Below are 24,740 nucleotides of genomic sequence, written 5' to 3'. Positions count from 1 at the left end.
TTGAGCTGTTTCCATGTAGTAGGAAGAGGCAAGCCCCACACAGCATCTGTGGCTAGACTTGAATACTGAGCACAGACATTCCAGAAAGATGGTACAGTCTATGCTCATCCCTCCTGGGTGCTCTGCTGATCTGGCTTGCAAGCCATGACCTCACCCCAAGTTTGTGAAGCACCATGAACTCTTCATACCCACTTTTCATATGACTCTTGCAGTAATCCCCGTGAGGTGGGCAGATGTTGTTGTTATGTGCCATCAAGTTGGCCCCAACTCATAGCATCCCCTCCTTGGGTTTCCGAGGCACTATCACTACGGAAGTAGATTGCCCAACCTTCCTTCCAAGGAGTGGCTCATGGGTTTGAACTGCTAGCCTTCTAGTTAGCAGTCAAGTGCCTTAGGTACTATGCTACCAGAGCTCCTGAGGTGAGCAGAGCCTGCAACTGGAACTAATTTCATTTTACACGTGGAAAAACTGAGGCCAGTCCTGCTCCCAAGATCATACTCAGACTGAATGTAAAGCATGAGTTGGCCCCCCTTCTCCTATACCATGAAGGAGATCCTCACATTTCAGCTAGGATGCTTTGGGTGGGTGGGGCAGGGTGCACAGGAAGGATTGTGGGCCAAGGGCTAGTTCAGGTCTCACTAAAGTGTCCACTCTATAGTTAGTCTTAGTGAGGGGTCCAGGCAGGGGGTAGGCAATCAGGGAGAGAATTTGGGGGGCTATGGGTGGGGGACTAGCCTCTCTTCGGGCACCCCTGTTGTCCATTTTGTTGTTCACAAATGTAGAGTAGAATCCCATTAAAAGTAATTGAGGGGAACTTCCTGCCTAAAAGGTCTCTAAGGGAATACTACCCTCAAAAGGGACTTCCCTGGAGTGTCACATGACATACAGATACAAGTCTCAGGGTTGAGGAATGGGCCTATTTCCTTGTTCCATGGTGCTTCCATGCTACATGGGCCAATACCATGTCAAGACTCATCCCCACTGAGCACCAGGTCCTTGCCCAAATCAAACCCAGGCCAGATATTCAGGATGGGTTGGCCAGAAAACCATGAAAAGTGTGCAAGTGTGTGTTTGTGTGTGTATGTATATAAGCAAATGCTTGGGCCTGAGTCTATGACCCAAGTTCTCATACAAAGATACTTCGTACTGAAATGCTGGACCCATTCTAACATAAAAACCAAGAATGGTCTCCTGTTTATGGGTTTTTTTTTGTTGTTGTTGTTGTTCAAGGATGAGAAGTGCTACGCTTGCTGGTCTAAGATCAAACCTCAGAATGGTGGTTTGAAGTCTTTCTTCAAAAGAAAGTTTGAAGATGAAACCTTAATAGGCGAGACACATAAAAGCAGAGTTGTTGTGGTGGAAGTGGGAATGGGGTGAGGACTGGATCTATCCTTTGCCTCCACTCCCATTTTCCCACCTTAGCAGCCCCTGACAAGCTCTGTGGAACACTAGAGGTTCCACAGCACCTGGTTTGATAACCATTGTGTCAGAATGCCTACAGATCATGGGTCCTAGGGACCTGTGCTTTGACTTCCATTTTGGGATGAAGAGAGAATGAAGAGGAGAAGATACTGCCCCTTTAGAAGAGCCTCTCTGTGAAGTGGCCTGCTAGAAGGCAAGGCTCCTGCCCCACAGGTAAGCCATTCAGTCCCAGAAAGAGGGCAAATGTGATGGAGCTGCCTGGGCCAAGAGGGTAAAATTCCAGGCCCAATGCAAGCTGTATGCATGGTGATGGTGGAGTCTGTTTTGGTCCTTGTTCAGCTTAAAAACATCAGAAATGGGCCAGGCCTATATCCAGAGACCCTGTAAGAGTTTAAGATTGGGCCCAACCAATTCCTCCTGGATGGGTGGGGAATGTCCAGTCCCCAGTCCCTGGAGGGAGAGAAGCTGCCTGTCTGAGCTATGGGAACCACTGGGGAACTGGTCAGCTGGGGCCCAGCCCTCAGGGTAAGAAGCCTGGGTTTTCCCTGGGCTGAAATCCCTCTCAAGTGTCACCAGGAAGGTATGGCACCTCCTGTTGATCCTGGATGGGGCCTTCTACTTTAAGGGGAAGGAGCAACTTCCATTTCACCTCACTTGGATTTCTTTGATGGAGTAGTGATGGGTTCAGTCCTCCTTGGGTCCAGGAGCTGGTGGCTCTTTCTAGCATGGGACCAGAGCAAAGACTTCTTGGCCTCTGTAAGATCTGAGAGATGGGTGACATGGATGATACCAGGCCTGGGAGGGAGGGTTCAAGATGCCCCTTCTAACCACTGTCTTCTCTATCTAGTTGCTGGGACCACTATCACCTGATCATGGCATTTCTGAATACCAAAGTCAGATTGGCTGCATCTCATTCTGGTTGACATCTCCCTAAGGGAGAAGAGGAATAAGAGATACAGACTGATGAGAAGATGACACAGCTCATAACAAACTTCCTGCGTGACATTGTGCAACTTCATTGCACTTGCAGGACCACGCCTGTACAGCCATTTGCAACTTTCAGAGTACTTCCCACTGCCTTCTATCTCACATTGCCCTCCAATTCCTTGAATCAGGCAGGGAAAGGGGTTAGTGTCCCATTTTATAGTTAGGGAAACTAAGCCTAAGAATTTGAGTGACTTGGTGAGTTGGTTTGTGACAGCCAAGACTGAGAGGTGGCACTGCAGATTCACAGGCTAACATTCTTTTCACTGCACCATGTAGGAGCCAGTGTGATGGCAACTCTTCCAGCTGAACCAGCATATGAGGTGAATCTGTTCTAGCCTGTCTAGGCTTTGAGGCTGAGGAGGCCCCTGGGTTCCAGCAAAATCACTCAGTTCTTATCCTCACAAGGACTGAATACTTCTCTCAGTTGGAATGCAGAGAAAGTCCAGCTGGCCCTCTGCCTGGCAGATTCTCATCCAAGGGCATGCTCTTTCTACATGCCCAACTGGCTATCTACATGCCATCCACATGGCCCACTGAAAAGTCCCAGTATGGAGCTGGTTGGTCAGCACAGGCTTGACACAGAAATACCCAACATTGTGGTATGGGCTATTCCTGGGCCCCAGGAAGTCTCCTCCAGTCTCCCTCCAAGTTCTCATCTGGACAGGCTGACTCCAGAACAGGGGAGGCCCTGCAGAGAAGAACTCAGGCATGTGGGGGGCTTTGGGGGTTGGGTCTAAAGCCAACTAGAAGGCTAGAAAGATGATCTGGACATGCTTTGGTCTGCATACCCCACTGGGCTACAGCTTACAGTTGTGTGGAAGGGCACCTGACAAGGGGCAAGTGGGGCTAAAATCCAGCCTGTCCACCACTTGCAAATGTGTGTGCTCTAGTGTGGGCAGAACCCACCTGGAAGGGTGCTAATTTCTAATTCACATCAAGGAATTAGTGTGGACTAGTACCAGCCATGGAGTCCTGAATACAATGGGCCCCTATAACTTTCCTGACCATGAACAGATTATCCTATAACTTTTCCCTGACGATGAACAGATTTCCCTGTAACTTTACCCTGAGTGTGAGCTTCCTGAAGACAGAGGCTGAAACTAAGCTATCTCAATGTCCCTGGTGCCAGCACAGAGCAGAGAAGTTGTCTGCAAAGCATAGTTGAGTTGGAGACAACAGAACATAGCCACTGTCCTTCTGCAGCCCTGGACCCAAAGAGTAAAAGGATAAGTAGAGCTATGGTACTTCCCCACAGCTGGATTCAGTTAAACAACACTGGGACAAACCCAAAAGGGGAGTATAATATTGAGGTGGAAAAGCTCAAGAAACCACCCTGACAAATCTTTTGTGTGTAATGTGTTGGAGACTAGGGAAAGAGGTTTGTAGGGGGGTGATCACTCCAAATCCTAAGGGGTCTTATACTAGTCCCAAAGGTTTTGGAGTACAACACTGGAGAGCATATGAATGCCATGAGTTGTTCCAACATTTCATCAACTCTACAGCTTCCCAGATGAGGGACTAACTGCCCAGCAAGGTCTGATAGCAGTTAGATGCCTGGGACACCTGTACCTAGGACACCAAGAACTGGCCAAGGGAGTGTGACTCCCTTGGGGTTGAGGGACTTGGGTTGAGTCTCAATGAGATTCAGAAAAGAAGGGCTGGGGTATAGTGCCAGGTATGTGGACTGGGTAATTTCTCCATGGGAAATGGTAGCACAGCCCACTCCAGGAAGGACTGCAACCCAACCCATATAATAACATGTTCTCTCTTTTTAGGCAAGCATGGGTCAGAGGTGGAAAGGAGCAGTAATTGAGGTGAGAGCCCGCTTGCTCTACTAATCAATATATCTGCTTGGGCATAAGATAGAACCTCAGGGTGTCTATGTCCACAGCAGGCCATGAGGTACTGCAGGCCCACCCAAGCCTCAGAAAACTCAAGCTCTGTCTTTCCCTGGAACACTCAGACCCTGGGAGAGAGTGCCTCATGTTAGCTATGGTAACAGCTAAGGAACAGAGTTTAACATCAGGCAATCTCCCCCCAAAAGGCTCAAAAAGAGCCCTTCCTGGGCTTGGGGTGGAGTGGGCAAGGTGCTGTCTAGGACCTTGGTCCCTCTGGGGTTCCAAGAACCCCCTCTGGAGACAGACAGACCAGGGTCGTGGCTCTACACCTACTCAACAGACCAGAGCTCCAATGTTCACAATTTCTCAGGGGGCCAGAGCTGGTGAGGGTTCATTATGATCATATGGTCAGGTAAGAAATTAAGCCTACAGAAAAGAAGGAATTGCCCAACGCCATATAGTAAGTTAGTGTCAATGGCCAGACAAGAGCAGATACCTTTTATGCTCTGTCTCATCACTGCCTGCCCTGCTGCCTTGGAAATATCACACCAACACCAGTCCATGGGCACCACAGCACTGCATATTGCTGAGGGTCACCACTCTCCAAAGAAACATGGGGCTTCCTTGCTAACCAGCAGCCTCCTTCCCTTCAGGCAAGAGCATCTCAATGAACCCTACCACCTTCTGGGGAAGGACTTGCTTTGACTGTGGGCATGGTGAACTCAGGTGCTCTCTCCCAGCCTGCAAGTCTAGCCCAGGCCAGCTCTGGAGACCATGGAGGAAACCAGGATACAGTGGCCCTGGCCCCTTCTGGACCTCTAACCTGGCTTCCCACATGATGATAACTTAAATCTACAAGGGCAGAAAATTCACACTCTCATCTTCTGAGCCCCTGCCCCAACTTCTTGTCCCCTTCAAGAACTGCAGCTCACTCTGCCACAAGTTGGCACTTTTTCCCTTCTCTTCCTCTGTGTGTGTGTGTATATATGTGTGTGTGCGTGTGTGTGTGTGTGTGTGTGTGTGTATATATATATATATATATATATATATATATATATATACAAGCAAGGTAGTTAAGATGTTACATCCTGACAACACTGCAATACCCTTGGGCTAGTTTGCACAGCTTGCCTTAGACCAGATAATTGCTGGTAAGAAAATGAGTCCAGTTGCTTTTCTCTATTCCTGAGGTCTATGGGCCTTCTTCACTAATGCCACTATCAGGCACAGAAGGACACGGGGAATTGGTGGAGGCTGAATGGTAGAAGTCTTTAGTGGGTCCTAACTACAAAAAGGCATTGAGAATCTACCTACAAGACTGCCCTTCCCAGCCAGAATTATAAGCCCTGGTTCCTCCAGAGAACCATTCTGGAAGTGGGTAGCCTTCAGTGTGGTTATCTTTTAACTGCCATAACTGTGTTGACCATCTGGGACTGTGGACATCCTCTCATGTATCATCAGCCCTCATCCTCTCCCTCCAAGCCCTCCTGTCTGACATCACCATGCCCCCCATGCCCCCCATCCTCCCCTTTCTGCCCCCCATCTCAACTCGAATTTCAAGGCCAGGGTGTGTAGTGGCCTTTCTGGGAGTGAGTATGAAAAGGAAGAGGGAAGGAGCCTCCCCCTCTGCTCCCCATCACAACTCGAATTCCAAGGCCAGGGTTTGTGGTGGCCTTTCTGAGAGCGAGTATGAAAAGGAAGAGGGAAGGAGAGGTGATGTGAGGAGGTTGGGGATTGAGTGTACTGTGGCCCAGGTGGCATGTGCTGCGGCGCCAGTACTGAGGCCAGAGGTTCACCATTGTGACCTGGAATACCACTGGGCCCCTGGTAGAAACTGGAAGAGCAAAGGGGAAGGGAAAACCAGAATAGGAAGAAGACGAATAAGCATCCTAGTGCATGAGAATGGACCTGGAGCTGCCCAGAGGGAGGGCCTGGCCCCAGTCTATCTGTCGTTGAGTTGTGGAGAGCTGGTACCATCCTCTTCTTCCTCCTTGTCATCTTTCATGCCTTTCAGTCTCTGGCGGGCAAAGTCCTCAAATACAATGTCGTCATCACTGGTGGGAGAAACAAGGAAAACAGGGTGTATTTGCAAGGGCATGGAGAACAGGCATACGCAGGGGGCTCAGGGGGGCCAGCCTGGCCCCATGGACTGAGTCTGCCTTGGCTGACTCCTCTCAGATCCAGGACAGAACCACACTCTCCCAGGTCTGCAGCCTCTAAGGCTGGCCTTGGGCTGGACCACCTGCCAAGCTAGCACATCTGGGTGGCCACTAGTGGTGGAGGGGATGGTCACATCTGGACTCCAGCCAGTTGTGGAAATAACAAAGGAGGACATGAGTTTGACTTTTGCACCGAAGAACTAGAAAAGTGATCTGGTTCTCAAGGAGTTGGGTTGGGGAAAAAATGGAAGCAGCAGTGTGGCTCTGTGTTGAGCTGAGGGCCAGAGAAGGAAATTATTCCCACTCTGAGAGTCCAGCCACAAGAGCTTCCACAGCATATTCTGAACACCCCCAGGAACAGGCCCAAGCACCACCCACCCACCCCAAGAACTGCCTGGGGAAGCATTCCTATTTCTGGACAAGAAGGTATGGGCTTGGCTTAATGGAAGAAAAAACACGTAAGTCCTTTCTCCCAGACGTGCCAGCTCAAATTCTACCCAGAGGAATCCTGGATGGGAGAAGGGATGAGGTTGCAGGGAGGCTGGGAGAGGAGAAGCAATCTAAACAGGGGAGCAGAGGAGGGCTGGGTGGAGGAAAAGGGGTGCCTGAGTGGGGTTTCAGCACTAAATGACTACTGAAAACAATGCATTCCCTTCTACCATAAAACACGTTCTCTTAGAACCATGCAGGGATCCCAAGACCTCTGCCCCACGGGGTTCAGCCAGCCGCATAGGGTCTCCTCATGGAGTGACTCAAGACCCCACGCTCCAGATCTCTCTTGGGGGAGAGCTTGGCTTTAGCGCTGCAGCGAGAGAAAACCGCTCCGCCCTGGAGGTGGTTCCGGACGCCAGCCCAGATCCTCCCGCTCTGGCCACTGTCCGGTGACGAGGTAGCCTTTGACTGCAGGGAAATCCGCAGGGGTCCGCAAGAATCAGAAGCAACTAGATCCCCAACCTTCCCCACCCCATGGCCTGATTCCACCGGTTGGAGGTGGGCGGGACAGGAGAGCCGGCCCAGGGCCTCGAGCCAGCCCCCAGTGAGCCGGGCAGGCGCAGTGGGTGGACGGATGGACTGACGGACGGACGTGCAAGGACGAGGAAGGAAGACAGACCAAACCAAGGCAGGAGGAAGAGTAACAGGCACGGAGGGTCCTTCAAGTCACATGCAGGCAAGCGGGTTGCTGAAGAGGCGGGCAGAGGTGGTTCTCAGCAGATGGGGTTAGACCAGCTGCTCCTCAGGGGTTAATAAGCATATATGCAAATGACCCCCTCCGCCCCTTCCTCCCGAGGCCCACCCCCACCCCCAGACGTCTGCAGGCAGCGTTTGGCTTACTTTGTGTCAAGTTCTATGAGATTGGTATCTACTGGCGCCTCGTTCTCTGGAACTGAACACAAGGTAGGAGGGACGCTAGTGGTTAGTGAGTGGGTGGACAAGGGGCAGGTAGGCGCAAGTTCCTACCCCGGGACAATCAAGCTAAAATAGGGAGGGCAAAGGAAGGAGAATGGGGAAAGGTGCTTATCCCTGGTCTCAGAAACTTCCCACATCCTCTTAAAAGCAGGAAGAAGGGCCCAGGGAGAAGGATGCCCACTGCGCCCCATCCCCAGTAGAGCATTCTCTCAACTTTTGTTTCTCTTGTCTAGGTCTCCAACATAACTCAGACCTTTTGGGTTTTTTGCACTAAGATAACCACTTTTTTACATTTTAAATCTGAAATTGGGGTGTTTTTACAATCAATGCCATTTCATAGTTTAATTGTGGGAGCATTTTTCTTTCCTTATGGTACATATTATCACGTTGTCTCTTTTGACTGAAATTATCTCAGATTCAGTTAAATAAGATCACTTGGAAAAATGATGGGGATGGTTTGTCCATGGGGCATCTTATGCATGCACCCCCTTCCCTACATCCACAAAGGACTTAGCCCCATGCCTTTGTGCATGGCCAGTGGGCTCCCTCACCCACACCCAGCCTCCCCCTCCCTTGGAGGTCAGTTTGGTTTGGAGCAGAGAACAGGAGCCAGGCTTCTCTGTCTCCTGGTGGGATCATATGCAACTATAGATTGTGGGTCCCTTAAAAGACCCCCAGGAGCTGAGGAAAAGAGGTTACACTAGGCTAAAAGCTAACCCAAAGGGATGTGGGGTGATAAGTAACATGGCTGCTGGTGGAGAAGGGTGTCTGCTTATCTGGAAATCCTACTCCAGTGACCCCTGGACTCTGCTCACCTTCCCGATGTGGGGGTTCCTCTTTGGGCTTGGGGTGCATCAGGGTGAAGGGCAGTTCCACAGCCACATCACTGAAACAGAGACCCAGACCCAGTGAGCCTGAGCTGAATCTCAAGCTGTGAGATTCAACCTGTCAGTTTGAGGGCTGAGGAGGGTTTCACAGTCAGAGGAAGTAGCTCTGGGATAGGAGTCGGGCAATCTGGCCTCCAACCCTGGTTCTGCTACTCTCTGAGCCTCAGTTTCTCTAGGAAACACCCCTTCTCCTGAGAAGGATCCCTGGATTCCATGGGGCTGGGAAGAAGTGTAGGGGTGAGAAAAGAACTGTCCAAGGCAGTGTGCACCTGGGTCACTGGGTAGTTCCAAAGCTGCCCTGGGACCTTGCTTGCCTTAAAGTGCTGCTACCACCCTTCCCAACTTCCTGTTAGGAATTCCTCCCACCCTCATCCCATCCTATCTCCCAGTTGTAAGGGCGGGGACACCATCTCCAGGAGGTTGCTATAAAAGTGCCAGGTGACTAGCCCCTGCCATGTGAATGAAGCACTATTAGGTCAGTGTAATCAAATTCATGTTGGATGAGTTGCAGGCCCCAGGGCTATCTATATTGAGCACAGATGTGAAACCTTGTGGAGGGCAGAGGATGGGGGCATTGGGGAAGAACAGGGGACAAGCTGCCATGGGCCAATGCCTCTGACCAGGCCTTTTCTCCCCTTGGCCCTGACAGAAAGGTAAATAACAGGAGCAGACGTTCATATGGTACTTACTGTATGCCAAGGACTATTCTATTCTATCCACAGAGTGACTCATTTAATCCTCACAACATCCCTATCATGATCCTCAGTGTATAGCAGATTGGGAATCTGAAGCACCAGGAGATTAAAGTATCTTGCTCAAGGTCACATAGCTATTAATGATAAATGACAGGCCTAAGATTCTGGCTCCATAATGTATACCCTTAACCACTATATGATACAATTCAGAATTAAGAAGGTAGTTCCCATTCTCTAGTCCCCACACTGACAAGAGCAGTACTGAAGGCTCTTCCTTTCGACTTGGGGTGGTTTCACTCTAGGAGGCACTCCCAACTGTGATACCTCAAAGACAAATGTCAAATCTCACTGATCTCAATGCTCAAGGCCCAGTGAGGAGGAGGAAGGGGCAGTGGAAGGACCACAGTGGTCAGGAGCACAAGCTGTGCAACCAGAAGTGTCTGTTCCATCAGCCCCACCACTCACTGCTGGAGCAATGTGAACCTTTGCATTTCACTGAACTCATTTGGAAAATGGGGATAACAATGCCTACGTTCTAAACTCACTGTAACTTCTTTGGAACGATGTAGGTAAAAGGCTTGGTTAACCTGTGAAGCTCATGCTTGTCGGTATCCATACTGCAGTTTATTGCCACGGAGTCAGTTCTGACTCATGGAGATGCCATGTGTGCAAAGTAGAACTGCTCCATGGGGTTTTCAATGGCTGTGACCTTTCGGAAGCAGTTTGCCAGGCCTGACTCCCAGTGTGCCTCTGGGTGGATTCAGACCACTAACCTTTCCAGCCAAGTGCTTAACCATTTGTGCCACCGAGGGACTCCTTATTCCTCTCATAGGAACATGGAGTTTTATAAGGCTGTCAAAACAATTTGGCTTTTCTACTCTTCCTCTTTTTCACTTCCAGAGAAGATTGCTTCTCCAGGTTCACTTGGAAGAGTGAGTTATCAGAATGGAAGTTGGAGGAAGAGTGAGTCTACAAACCTTCAATAAAGCCCTACAGAAAGGAGTAAGGATAGGGATGGCAGAATCTCGAGCATCACCTGCCAACCAGACCATGAGTGGCCAAGGGCAGGGGTCACTTCTGATTCTTCTGTGGGACCTATGCACCCAGCACAAAGCTGGACACAAGTCTGGATTCAGGAAATCTTTGCTGATTTATATCGAACTGAATTGATTTCAGGGCTCAAATTGGATTAAGATTTTTGGGATGAGCAATGGCGCCATCTTGTGATAGGAGGAGGCAAAACTCCTGTGCCTGGGGCACATTCCTTTTTAGAATGGAAGTGGATTCAGCTGGGAACGAGGGAATCTCATCTACAGAAGCAGATCTCCTAAGGACCTTGCCTTGGCAACACTCCATCAGCAGTTAATTCTCATTAGTGTAGAAGTTTGATAAGCCACGAAGCCTGTATTTCTGCAAAACATCCTATAATGCAGACAATCTATATTCCAATGGTGTGCTTGGGGGCCATTCCCAGATCAGTGAAGTTGGACTTCATAGTCTACAAAGGTCGCCATTCCTCGGTGGCATGGAAGAACAGGGTGACTCTTTTTAAGCAGAGACTATATCTCCCTAGTGTCTCTGGAGAGGGTTCTAGACCCAGCACATGCTTGAGCCTGGTGCTCTAGAATGACTGCTAAGATTCCCTCCAACCCCAGTGTCCTATGGCTCTAGTCAGTCAGGCCCATGGCTTCTGGGCCCTCCTCCAGGAAGGTGGCTCAACCAAGTGGAAGGGAGGGACTTTACCTGGATGCAAGATCTCCCAACAGGCTGGGTGGATCAGAGGAGGCAGGAGAAGTAATCAGGAGAGAGTTCAGACAGGAAGAAAACAGAAAGTGTGTTCATTCACAACCTCTGCCTCCCAGTGGGATAGAGAAGATACATGGGACATCCTCCCACCACCCCCTGCTCAGCTCCAGCTGCTCATGCAGGGATACACAGGAACAGCATTAGCCCTGCACTGGAGCACTGGGATCCACCTGCCCAAACCCTTTGTGAGTCCTCACTGAGCCCCAGAGTCCTCATCTGTAAAACCAAAACCAAACCCACTGCCATGGAGTCAATTCCAACTCATAATGATCCTAAGGACAGAGTAGAACTGTACCACAGGGTTTCCAAGGCTATAAATCTTCATGGAAGCAGACTGCTATCTTTCTCCTGTGGAATGGGTTCAACACACTGACTTTTTTTTTTTTTTTTTCAGTTAGCAGCTGAATGCTTTAACCACTGCACCAAGGTGCTCTGGTGGCATAGTGCTTAAAGCATTAGGCTAAACCCAAAACCAAAACCGAACTCACTGCTGTCAAGTCGATTCTGACTCATAGCGACCCCCCTTTGGGTTTCTGAGGTGGTATCTCTATGGAAGTAGATTGCCCAGTCTTCCTTCTGAGGAGTGGCTGGGGGGTTTGAACTGCCAGTCTTATGGTTAACAGTCAAATGCCTTAGGCATTATGCCACCAGAGCTCCCAAACCAAAAAAGTCAGTGGTTTGAACCCACCAACAGCTCTGTGGGAGAAAGATGAGGCAGCCTGCTTTCATCTGTAAAGAAGGCGTAAAAACAAAACCTAGTGCTGCCTGCCCCAATGGGACTGAAACTATCAACCAATGATAGAAGGAAACACTTTAGAATTCAGTGGGGAGCATTAGGAACACTATGGATCTTATAAGGATCACAGGACATGGGACTTGGAATTTCTAGATGTCTATAAGGAAAACCAAACCCATTGCCATTGATTCTGACTCATAGTGAACCTACAGGACAGAGCAGAACTGCCCCATAGGGTTTCCAAGGTTGTATATCTTTATGCAAGCAGACTATGGTCCAGGGCAGATAACAGTCTGGTCCTATTTCTGTGTTCCCAGCACCAGCCCATGGCCTGAGATTAGGGAAGGAGATTTCGGGAAATGACTGTGGAACTGCTTGGGTGTTTGTTTCCTCATCTCTAAAATGAGAAAGTCACACTAGAATATCCCCCATCTAGCTCTGGGACTCTGAACTCCTCTCCCCACCCCCATCCCCACCCCAGCACACCAGCTTGGGCATGCCTGTAAGTGGGTGCAGTGTCTGGGGAAGTGTGATCAGGGGCACAGCATCTACTGGGGACCCTACAGCATAAACTCTGAGGATGCCCCCCCCCATGCCCAATCCTCAATGTGAGGACCTGACCTGGGATAGGGAGGAGAGAGAGAGAGAGAAATGGGAGGGGCGGAAGAGGAATGAGGCCCTCTGAATAACAGCAAAAGAGGGTGGAAGAGGAAGAGGAAGGGGGAAAAGGAGGAAGAGAAGGGACAGGAAGTACTCAAGCCCAGTTCATCCTCTGAAGGTGGATGCAGCTAATGGTCCCACAAACAGGCAGAATAGGGCAGGGAGCTATGGGTCATCAACCTGCACCCCCACACTGGGGTTTAGGGGTGGGGCTGGGCTGGAGCACTCACCCGCCCCTTGACACCACCAGCTTCACTTTCACTTTGTAGGAAACAATAATCCCCAGGATCTCCCGGTTGGCTCCTTCCCTCAACCTGCAAAGTGACATTAGGGAAGCTGGTTAATGGGGTGCTTGCTGGGTAGGTGAGATATGGCAGAAGTCGGGGAATAGTGGGGGCAGCTACCATCCATACCTTCCCTCTCTGGGCCACTTAACCCTGAGCCCAACGGAGGTGAGAAAACTGGGCTCTGACCGGGAACAAGGAGCCTGGGTTCCAAATCTGGCTTTGACATTCACTCACTGTGTGCCCTTGGGAAACCTTGTCCCTCACTGTGCCTAAGTTTGGTGTGATGAGGGGCAGGGCCTTTCCTACTTCAGATCCTACTTCTCTTGAAGATTTTTGCTTGGCAACCAGGCACAAAGGGCCAGATTGGGAGTTCAGAGAGAGAGAGGGGATGGGGGATGAGGTACCCAGGGAGGACTTCTCACAGGAGATGGTGCTTAAACTAGGTCTTGAAGACAGGATTCAAATTAGGGTGGAGAGGAGGACAGAAGACTTGGAGGTAAGTGGGTAGCACATGCAGAAGGTGGTGATGAGCCTTCCTGGCTGGAGCAGAGGGTTCCCATTAAGAGTGATGAGCAGGAGAGGAGGTCACAGAGGCAGGCCACCGAAGGACCAGACAGTGGGGAGGGTGAGATGCGTTCTCAACAGAACAGGGTGGCCTCAGAGACAGACGGTGATGACTGTGGGGCAGGAGTGACCAGATGACCAGGATCCCTGCTGCCAAGGTACACCCCATATTAGTCCTAACCCAGCTCACAGCCCTGATCTCTCCAGACTCCCCAACCCCCTCCTACCAGGGTCCTGCCAGGACCCTTTCAGGAGCCATTCCCCTCCTTCCAGCCCTGCCACAGGAACACATCCCATCTAAAGACACTAGGGATCAGGAGCTGCTGCCTCCTACAGGAAGCCTTTCAGGATTGTCCTCAGGCGAACCAGCAGGGCCCAGCACCAACTACGAGAGCCAGGTCTAGGGGTCCATTTTGCTCTCTGGGTCACCTCTGGAATGGGATGGGATGGGAGGAGGGGGATAGCCTCCCTGGAAGTTCAAGCCTCTGAGGACAGGCCCTGGATGACATTGGAGGAAGAAGGTCCTGTCCTGGCACTGGTGGGATCAAGGAGAGTGTGCACCCATGAGTAGAATGTGCCCAGGAGGACAGGCACTGGGGTCAGAGGAGGAGGTGGGCTGGTCCTCACAGGGTGCTGGAGGCCAGGTTGGTGTCTTCATGCTTGAGCTTCCCGTCCAGGGCAAGGCCCCTCTTCTCTCGGTTGTTGGCCAGGAATGGGGTCAACGTGTAGACCTTGCAGAATGTTGAGCTGGGTGCCACTGTGTCGCTGGGAAGAAGAGAGACAGTGTGGCAATGGCCTTTTGCATAGCCAACACTAGCCCTCACCCCCAGCCCAGCCAGAACATCTAGCCCGGCCCTGCTCTAAGAGAGGTACCAAGAGTCCCTCCATTGAGGGGCGCTGTCTCCTCTCCCAGTACCCCTCCCCCCATGGCAAGGACCACCTGGGCCAGACCTGACTCTGGCAGGAAGACCACTGCCATTCAAAAGAGCCTCATCTGCCCTCCAAACTGGAGGGACTCGGTTTTATCCTGGTTTTTAAGCAGCTGCCATTTTAAAAAAATTAAATGTACAGCTTTGCACTGTGTGCTGTTTGAATTGGATAACTTCTTAGTGGAGAGAGCATGGATTTTATTCTGGGTCTCTTTTTTTCCTAATATTTTATTTTTAAAAATATTTCAAACATACAGAAAAGTTGAAAGAATTGTGCAGTGAACACTCATAGACCCACTACCTAGATTCTATGATGAAACTTTACTGTGTTCGCTTTATGGTATATCAATCCATGGTGTATAGGGTATTTTGATTATTCAATTTTTACTTGTTTTTGCTCTATTAAAAAATAAGATAGGTGGAGTACAGCAGAAAATGTGCAAGACTTGCATTTAGATATCCTGGGTTCAAGTCCCAGCTCTGCCACTTGCTACCTCTGTGATGCTTAACAAGTCACGTTCACTGACCCTGTTTCCTCATCTACATACTGAGGCAGCAGCAACTCCAACCTATGGGCTTATGAAAACTAATCAAGACGATGAACGAACGTCAGTGCCTTCACAGGCATCCGGGCTGACATTTGTTATGTTAAGACTGCCATCTATGGGGCTGGGGCTTGGGATTTTCCACTGTTTGGGGATTATAAAGGCAAAAAAAAAAAAAAAACCATAGCAGGAATCATTTGTAGAAGTGTTCTGTGTTTACAATTTGGGAGACAGGATAATGTATTTATTAACAAGTCTGTTGCCATTGAGTCACAATAACTCTATAGGACACAGTAGAACTGCCCCATAGGGTTTCCCAGGGTATAATCTTTATGGAAGCAGACTGCCTCATCTTTCTCCTGGGGAGTGGCTGGTGGGTTCAAACTGCTGGCCTTTCGGTTAACAGCCAAGTGATTAACCATTGTGCCACCAGGGCTCTTTATGTTCATCTTTAGGACATTAAAAATTATCTCAAAGACTATATAGTCACATTTTAAATACTGATTGTAATTATATATAAATCCACACATGCACATACACAGAAATTGGCCTGAAATACAATTGCCTCCCAAATGATTTGCAGGACCAGAACAACAAAAAAAAAAAAACCCTATGTCTACTTCCTTTAGGTAAGAAAAGATGTTTCACTCCAGATCTTTCTTGTTGCCTTAGCTGCTAAAAAGCTTGAGACAAAGTTTCACCCTCCACTGTAGTAGCTCCCCTCAAAGCTAGATTTGTTTTTGTATAATTATTCTCCACTCTTCCAAATACAACCCCTTCCCCCAGTTACTAAAGAATAATCTACCCAATTATTCCTTTATCAGACAAGAAAAGCTGTGTACAATGTCTTTCCCTCTCAAGGAAACTCAGAGCAAAGTATCTCCCTTCGACCTAAGTTTCCCTCTGCACAACCCCAATGCCCTTAGATTCCTTAGCTCTTGTTTCATCAATCTACTGTTCATGGGTTTTCACCTTGATTATAGGATGCGCCTTCTTATAGTGAAATCAGGTAGATGCTTTCTAAATGGCTGCCCTAGAGCATCTACAATGAGTGACGAGGAAATCTGAGGCCCAACCCTCTGCAGTGATGGAGAAGAGATGCCAGAAATTCTCCTTTCCCCACCTCTACCCACGGAAGCCTCAGACAGTTCCCAGGTGTCCAAGATCAAGCTCATGCTTACTTACTCAGCCTCTTCCATGGCCACAGGGCATTTGTACTGGGCTGTGTTGAAAAGGCAGATGTCCGCATACTGGCGCACTAAGGTGACAGAGGGAAACAGGTGGCATGAGCCAAGGTGCACCTCCCAGAGGCATCCCAGGTGCCCGTAGGTGGGGATGTTCAGCCCTAGGCAATAGCCAGAGTTCACCAGGGCTTCTACAGGAAACCTCCCCCATTCACTACACAAAGGGCCACCCCAAACACACCTGCCCCCTTCCATAACCAAAAGGACAGCTCTGCCCAGAACCCAGGGCACCTAAGAGGAGAGGCAGCTTACCTGGCCAATAAGCAGCCTGTGTTACCAGCCTCAAAAGGCTGACCCTTAGGTTCAGAGAAGGCTCTGGGCTTCACCCGGGGCCAGTAGCTATTTATAAGGTTGTTAAAAAAAGACCTCTCAGCCACCCCAACCCTGGCCTGCCCCTGAGCTGACCCTCTCCCTGGGGTACCCGATATCTTGATCTTCTTCACTGTCTTGTTGGTGTTGTTGGTGACGTGAACATTGACACTGATGGGTTCTCCATGGTAATAGATCTGGGAGGCATAAGAAGGGAGAAGGGTTGGATGGCAGGATACCAAAGTTCTAGATAAAGAAGAGGGACGAAAGAGCCCACACAGATCTTCTGTGGCTTCCCAAACCTTGGCCATTATGTCATTTGCTCCAAGTTCATCAACTACTTGTCACCCCTGCTAAGGTAACACTAAAGCCAACACCAATCATATTAGACTTCAGATCCCTTGTAGGACCTTGAAAGAGAACTGAATGAGAAGGTAATATGCCTGGACTTCAGAGCTGGCTCGGTCACTAGTAACAAAGATAACAACTATAACACCAGTAATATTGATGGTGATAGTGAAGTCACCTTGGGCAGGTTACCTAAGCCTCAATTTCCCTTGTGTACAATGAAAAGGTTGGACTAGAGCCCCTGCTGGTTCTGCTTGCCTTGGGTTTTAGACACCAGAGTATCTGGAAGGAGCAGTGGGAAGATGAAGAACAGCTCACGAGGATCCAGCTCTGAATCTTCGTTGAAGGGCCTCAATTCCCATCTTGCCTTCAGCTGCCTCCCCAAGAAGGAGATGGGTACTTCCCACCTTGAACAGGGCCCAGCCTCAGCTCACAGCAGGTTTCAGTCAGCTGGCTTTGGGTAAAGCTTGAAGGGGAGCATATTGGTGGTTTCTTCAGCAAGGCTGTTGCTTACCAGCTCAAGGATGGCAGGGCTGGTATGGTGAGAGGTCATGGTGCCTGTTTGCTGAGCTTGTTGGTCCTCTCACAATACTCAGCCTGAAGCAGGCAATGGAGGGGGTGAGGGAGACTTCCAGGATGCTTTGGGAGAGTACACTGTCCCCTTCTGAAGTTAATGGTATCTCTCAGGCTCTGACCCCTTCTGCCACTCCTTTAGGCCCCAAGAGCTTCCTCAAATGCCCTAAAGGGAAGTCTGATTCCCTAAGTCATGTGGTCCTAGGGCTAATGTCAGAAATTCCTACCCAAGAGGTCCCCAGAGGCCTCAAGAGAGCTGAAAACTGAGTCTAGGCCCTGGTAGAACAACTCCTACCCCTGCTAAGTCTGAGCCTCCTACCTCCTTATCCAGAGAGGCCTCTAGATGCAAGGGCTTGTCCGACATGAGGAACTGCCTGGTGGTCTCAGCTGTAGGTTGGGGGCCAGGACTCTCCGGGGCATACTGAACTTTCCGGATGACCAGGCGCACGGAATTCCTAATGGAGATGGGTGGGGTGAAAGATGACCAGTGTCACCTGCCTCCATCCCCTTTCCTTGGATCCTGACAGCCCTCACCTGCTCAAGAGACTGTCATGGCTCCCTATTGTCTCAGAACCCAATTCAAACTACAGAGGTTGGCATAGAGGTCTTGTCACTATCTGGCCTAACTTCATCCTCCCTGCACCCCCCTCAAAAAATACACCCATTGCCATCAAGTCAATTCTGACTCACAGCGGTCCCCATTGAGTTTCCAAGGCTGTAAATCTTTAAGGAAGTAGATTGCCTCATCTTCCCCCCACAGAGCAGCTGGTGGGTTTGAACCACCAACCTTCTGGTTAGCAGCCAAATGCCTTACCCACTATACCACCAGAGCTCCTTTCCCCAGCCACCCTCATGTCCTCATCATCACCCCTTATAGCCTACCTAGTCTCATCTCTGAATCTTTGTCTGCACTGAGCTCTCTGCCTAAGATATCCTCTTCCTGGTTCTGGCCTTAAGGCCCTAGAGCCAGGTCTTCAAGGCCTAGCTAAACAGCTCCTCTTCCAGGAAGCCTTTCTGGACCCACTCATCCTGATCTTCTCCTGGTCTGAGGCCGACCACACTTCATTTGGTTTTGTGTCTTCGTACCCAGCAGGATGATAGGGAAAGTACTCTGTTTTCACTTCCTGCATTCCTTATGTCACAATAATAGCATAAGCTCCTTAAGGATAGTAATTTATGTCTAATTTGTTGACTGCTATATTCTCAGCATCTATGACAGTGCCTAAGATATATAATAGATGACTATTAAATCTATTAAATAAAAACAAGCAGAAAGGATAGAGGCCCCATGAAGAAACAGGGCCTCTAATAGGTGATGGGACTCAGGGAAGGAGTGTGGATTAAGTAAGTGGGATGTGGGACAGGGACGAGGATGAAGTGAATCCAGGATAGAGGCCTGGAGAAGAGATGGGGCTCATGAGGTATCAGGGGCTCAAGGAGGAAATGAAGGCACAAGGATTTGGTGAGGGGATAGAGATTCAATGAGGCAGTCTCCATGGTGTGCTGGATATGCTAGCACTCCATTTCTCAGAGAGCAACCTTCATTCTCTGGAAACAGACAGCTTGAGGTAAAGACCTAGCTTCCTCTTCCTAACTTTTTAACCTTGAACAAGTTGATCTTACTATGTTTCAGTTTTCTTATCTGTAAAATATTGGCAACCTCTTAGGATTGTTGTGAGGATTAAATGAGTTCATACCTGTGCAGCACTTGGAACTGTGCCTGGCACCTTATAAGCTCTTGATAAGAGATAGCTTTATATCACTGTTATTAGTAATTCTTTAGTAGGGACTTAACTTGTTCCATTGTTGGTGAAGTAAGGGTGGTGGCTCTCAGTGTTGCTTCCTCATAATTGTCAGGGCCTATTCCACAACTCATAACCCCTTTCCTTTTTCCCGGTGTCAGGCATTAAGAGGAGAAAGAGGACAGAGAAGCAGAGGAGTAGAGTCCCATCACTCCATACACATCAGCTGCCCAGGCTGGAGATGCCTGCAATACAGTCTGTAGCCAGCAGGTGGTAAACTCAGTCCACTTCCTAAAGAGGGTATCTAGGAACTGGTTCACCTATTTGGTCATGTTGTAAGAAGGGACCATTTCCTGGAGAAGGATGTCATGCTTGGTAGGGTGGAGGGTCGACGAAAGAGGGGGAGGCCTTCAATGAGATGGATTGACACGGTGGCTGCAATGATGGGCTCAAGTATAGCAGGGATTGTGGGGCTGGCTCAGGATCAGGCAGTGTTTTGTTCTGCTGTGCATGGGGTCGCTATGAGTCGGAAACGACTCGACAGCACTTAACAACAACAACAAAGGAACTGGCTGGGGTATAGGTGTATCAGGGTTGGAGACTGAGGGAAGCCAAGCCAGAATGGATAGTGGGGCCTGAACCCAGGATGAGCAGGTATGAGAGTGGGGCTGGACACCCTGCCCTAGAAGTCAGGGCCAGCTGTTTCCAGGCTAGGTCTCTCTTTCTGCCAGGGGCTGTGCCCCTCTAGAATGGCTTCCAGCTTTGAGACATGAACTTGACCTTCCCCACACTTTCCCCTAGGTGGGTTCACCTTCTTTACTTCCCTCCCTTACTCAGAAGCCTCCGTTCACACACACACACACACACACACATCCTCTCCTGCTAATCACTGCCAGTAGGGGAACTAGGAAATAGGGGTCTAGGATGGCCAGGAAACAATCTGCTCACTGTTTAACAATTTGAATTTAGTTTTGTTGTTGTTGTTGTTGTTTGCTTTTTAATAAAACAGAATAAAAAAGACATGGCTAGAGGCAAGGAGATAAGAGAGGAAGTTGGTCAATGGTGAAAAGGAGGAGATGCTGCACGGCAGTTGAGGCCACTTCCTCTAAGAAGCCCTCCATGACCTGCCTGCCTTCCAGAGTGCCCTTCCCAGAGCTCCCAAGGCTGGAATGTCTGGCACTCCTTACACTCTTCCGGGTATTGTTACTTATCTTTTCTGCTTTGCCCATCCTGTCTCCCTCCCTCTCCCAGCCAGCAGCCCACACCCTCTGGAAGCTTTGGCTTGCTCACCGCTTGTGGATCTTCTCCTCCAGGTTCTCGGCACAGAAGGCTTTAACCTCATAGTCCACACCACAGGCCTATGGGGAAGAGGTCACTGATCACAGGGCCTTGGAGAGGGCAGGGATCCCAGGGCTCAGCCAGCCCATCTTCTCATTTTACAAACAAGGATGCTGAATGGGAACACCAAATTCCCATGGCCTGCCCTGTCCCTGGTCTGACCACAGAGCTCTTGTGCTCAGCCCAGCACTGTGCTGCCTCCCCTATCTGATTATCGACAGAATTGCTCCCCCATTCCCCGCAACACAGGACATCCCAACCAGCTGGGCCCTGCTCTTTGGACTCTGTAAATCGGTCTGGGTGGCCATCCTCATCAAGGTAGCTAGCCCAGAAATGACAGCACCACCTCAGCAGTACTGTGTTGGGAGCTCCTATTGTGGGTGGATCCTGCCCTGGATGGGACCTTGTAATATCTCGCTTGGTTCTCTCAACAACACAGGGAAGCACAGCCTATCACCTCCATTTTGCAGATGAGGAAATGAAAGTCAGAGAGCTGGGGCCTGGGTCTGAGCATAGCTCCACCATTCTAGTAGTATCATGTCACTCTGAGCCTCAGTTTCCCCACTAGTGAAACAGCAATGATCACTCCTCCATACGGGGTTGCTGGGAGGTTGTGTAGGACCAGGAGTAGGCCCTCAGAACATGTTGGTTCTGTTGCAACCAATACCAGGCCTAGTGAGAATGACTCAGGAGGGCTTTGGGACACATCACTGAATGGGAGAGGGAGGGCTGGTTCCGTATCTGTGACCCTGTTGAAAAGGAGATTGGTTCCTTGAGGTGAGGATCAATCTGGCCTAGACACAGGAGGTCTCACCAAGCATGGACCTGTGTATCTAGTACCTGCCAGGGAGAAAGCCAGGGACATGGGTGTCCTGGACCCAGAGAGATGCACCCTTTGGGCTGACCCACCTTCCCTGTGTCCTCAGGCCCCGGCTGCAGCGTCACAGAACACGGGAGGTTCGGAGGGATCTGTTGAGAAGGGAACAGAGAATGAGTCATTTGTCACCTATGAGCCCCTCTTTCTCCCACCAATGACCCAGATTCAAGAGGCTCTGAAGAGTAGCTCAGAAGTAAGAGTGATGCCCCTGACAGTGGCCAGAGAAGACACTTACCAGGTGATATAAGTGAAAATGCCCCAGGGCCAAATGAACACTGAGAAATTGGGTGACACTCAGCTGCTGCCCAGTTGCCCCCATGTGCCCGCCCAGAGGTGGTGCTTCTGGAATGGGGCCCCAGGGGACGGCAGTCCCTGACCTCAAAGGTGAAAGGGTAGGCATGCTCGCCCAGCTTCTTGATGAGGCGCTCCTGCAGCCGTGTCAGGGGCTTCTTGTCCTTGGGGGCTGGTGGGAAGGACTGCACATTGGCCACAAACAGGTCCTTGCGAAAGGTCAGGCCCAGGACATCCAGGTCCTCCCGGCCATAGCGGAAAGCGCAGGTCAATGTCACATAGACTGTAGGGAGTAGGTTGCACTGAGGAGGGGGCTGGGAGAGTAGAAAACAAGCCCCCCAGAGCACCAGCTACAGCCACTGGCAGCCACGAGTCTGTCCTAAAGTTCCTGTTGGGGAGGGCTATGCTGTCTTCCCTTAAGGGATTGACATCAGTACTGAAGCACCTGGAAGAGTTGTCCATGCCTGGCCACAAGAAGGAGGAGACAGACTGGCTACTTGATCCGTTCTGGCCTCCACCTCCTACTTGGGACCAGGGCTGTGTGGAGGGGTGCAGGACATGGTCCCACCGGGTCAGGGGGGCTGAAGTAGGCTGGCAGGTCTGGAGGGTGGGACCTGGGTGAGGCGGAGTGTTGGGACAGCTAAAGGAGGGGAATAGCACTGGGTGGTGTCCGGAAGGCATGGGAACTTGTCCCAGCCCAGCCCCTGTCTTCCTGCTGACCTTGGACAATCCCTTCACCTCCCTGGTGCCAATTTTCTCTGCTGTAAAATGACACTTACTTCTGCCTGTTAGTATCACCAGCTCTGGGACAGTTATGATATACTGGTGAGAGAGTGCTCAGGGATTGGAAGGTTCTCCCAAAGTGGGGCTAGGACAGGGCTATCCTGGCCGAAGGAGGACCGTCTGGGACAAAAAAAGCAGAGGAAATGGCAGGGAGGGGCAATAAGGTTAGCTGGTGTCCTGTCCAGGAGTGGCAAAGACTGGGGCCCTGGGCTGGAGGTCAGTGAGGGAAGAAAGGGAGGCCCCTTGACCTGTGGCAAGTGGGGCACAGCCTCACCTCTCCTCTCCTTGAGATACTCAGGATCCACCAGGACCACACCATCTGGGAGAAGGACAGAGAGTGAGTAGACCTTCCCAACTTGACCCTAGAACACCCCCAAGCCCCCTGATCCCTAAACACCAACCTAAACCCAATGGTCCATTTGTCCAAAAGCATCATGAGAAAAATGGGAAGGCCAGTGCCCTGGGGTGGTATCACCCACTTCCCATCTTCATCACCACCACACCCCTCACCTCATGGCCCTGCCGACCATGATGACTATGCCACAGACTTTTATCTTAAGAGGGCAGTGGAGTGCAAGGTTAAGAGGCTGGACCCTGAACCTGACTGCTAAGGTTCAAATCCTGTCTCTCTTACTGCCCAGCTGGTGACTCTGGACAGGTTACTTTACTTCTCTGTTTCTTCATCTGTTAATATGAATAATAGCAAGGGTCTGAAACCCCTGGGACAAGGTATACTTTGAAATTTAAAATGTTTGAACTGTAGACAGGTACTATGATGCATCTTCTGAAAATTCTGTAATGCCTTCTGTAGGATCTGGGGTAGCACCCCATCATCAAACCCACAAATACCTCTGTAGGGAAACATGAATATCCTCACCAGGAGGTACCCCTATATGTGTGTGTTTGTGTGTGTGTGTTTTATCTATATCTATCTACCTATCTAAAACCCAGTTGTCATTCAGTCGACTCAGACTCTTGATTACCCCAGGTGTTTCAGAGTAGAACTGTGCTCCAAATGGTTTTCAGTGGCTAATTTTTCAGAAATAAATTGCCAAGGCTTTCTTCCAAGGCACTTCTGGGTGGACTTGAACTGCTAACCTTTCAGTTAGCAGCCAGGCATGTTAACTGTTTGCACCACCCAAGGACTCTATAGCCTCACATCAGTTCAGGTCAGGTTCTGTCACTAAATAAATTTTGCACCAAACATGAACAGCTTCAGATTTTTGGTGCTTTTTGGATTTGAGATTTGCCGATCAGGGGTTGTGATCCTGTAGTGCCTACCTCATAGGCTCTTGAAGGAGTAAATGAGTGAATATGTGTTAAGTGCTTAGAAGGTGCCTAGCAGGAGCAAGCTCTGGTGGCGTAGCACCTAAGGCACTTGACTGCTAACCAGAAGGCTGGCAGTTCAAACTCACTCCTCAGAAGGAAGGTTGGGCAATCTGCTTCCACGTAGTGATACTGCCTCAGAAATCCAAGGAGGGGTCACTATGAGTCGGGTCCAACTCGAGGGCACATAACAACAACAACAGGAGCAAGCACTATGGAGAGTGTAGGACGTGTCTCAGTGACCCAAGGCTGCCCTTGAGAGCACAGAAACACTAACTAGAAAAAGACCTTGGGAGATGTCTTCAGTCATGCCCCAGTCTCTGGCAGGACCATCACGTCAATGAAGACAGGCCCCATTTCACAAGCCCTAAGACGCTTTTTCCTTCCATCTCCCAGTCCTGTACCTCCTGCCTTCTGCCATCAGGAAGCAGCAGAACAAACAAGTGTGTAGAGCCAGACTGCTCACGTCTGAATCCAGGCTCCTACCTACTAGCTCTGTCACTTGAAACAGGTCATGTGACCTCTCTGTGCCCCATTCTTCTGTCTGTGAACAGAGATAATATAGTAGCTAACCCCAGGATCTGGTACATAATGTTACTGTTGTCAGTTGCTATGGTGGTTTATATTATGTGTCAACTTGTCTAGGCTGATTCTCAGTGGTTTGGCCAGCTACTAAACTGGTTGCTGCTTGGTAATGTAATGTAATGATCATTCATGAGGTGATCTGATGTGATCAACCAATTGCTTGAAAGGGAAGTTTCCATGGGGGTGCGGACTACCTCCAGAATGTAAATGGATGGTCTGGCAGAGCTTGCTTTTTCTACACTCTTCTGTCACCTGACCTCAGATTCCTGGGATGTAAGCCTGCCACCTGGAATTGGTCTTCAGCCTGCCACCTGACCTGCAGATTTAGGATTTGCCAGCCCCCACAACTGTGTGAGCCATTTCCTTGAAGTACATTAATCAATCAAACTCTCTCTCTCCAT

At 49.9% G+C, this 24,740-nt stretch overlaps 1 protein-coding gene across 1 annotated transcript in view; it reads right to left on the bottom strand.

Annotated features, from left to right (window-relative positions):
* Nucleotides 1-6,190: 6,190 nt before the first annotated feature.
* ARRB1 (arrestin beta 1) overlaps nt 6,191-24,740 on the bottom strand; it is a 21,829-nt gene continuing 3,279 nt past the window's right edge. The window contains exons 4-16 of the mRNA XM_042780965.1: nt 22,703-22,747; nt 21,732-21,928; nt 21,387-21,446; nt 20,430-20,497; nt 17,717-17,852; nt 16,589-16,673; nt 16,109-16,181; nt 14,077-14,214; nt 12,829-12,912; nt 11,140-11,163; nt 8,630-8,700; nt 7,740-7,791; nt 6,191-6,302 (exon numbers count right to left, since the gene is read on the bottom strand). Of these exons, the coding sequence (XP_042636899.1) occupies nt 6,191-6,302; nt 7,740-7,791; nt 8,630-8,700; nt 11,140-11,163; nt 12,829-12,912; nt 14,077-14,214; nt 16,109-16,181; nt 16,589-16,673; nt 17,717-17,852; nt 20,430-20,497; nt 21,387-21,446; nt 21,732-21,928; nt 22,703-22,747 (1,145 nt within the window). The remainder of the gene's footprint in view (nt 6,303-7,739; nt 7,792-8,629; nt 8,701-11,139; nt 11,164-12,828; nt 12,913-14,076; nt 14,215-16,108; nt 16,182-16,588; nt 16,674-17,716; nt 17,853-20,429; nt 20,498-21,386; nt 21,447-21,731; nt 21,929-22,702; nt 22,748-24,740) is intronic.

Source organism: Orycteropus afer, unplaced genomic scaffold (genome assembly GCF_000298275.1).
Source record: "Orycteropus afer afer isolate SDZICR_OR568_19922 unplaced genomic scaffold, OryAfe1.0 scaffold00074, whole genome shotgun sequence".
Classification (NCBI taxonomy): Eukaryota; Metazoa; Chordata; class Mammalia; order Tubulidentata; family Orycteropodidae; genus Orycteropus; species Orycteropus afer.
This window is presented reverse-complemented; position numbering and strand designations above follow the sequence as displayed.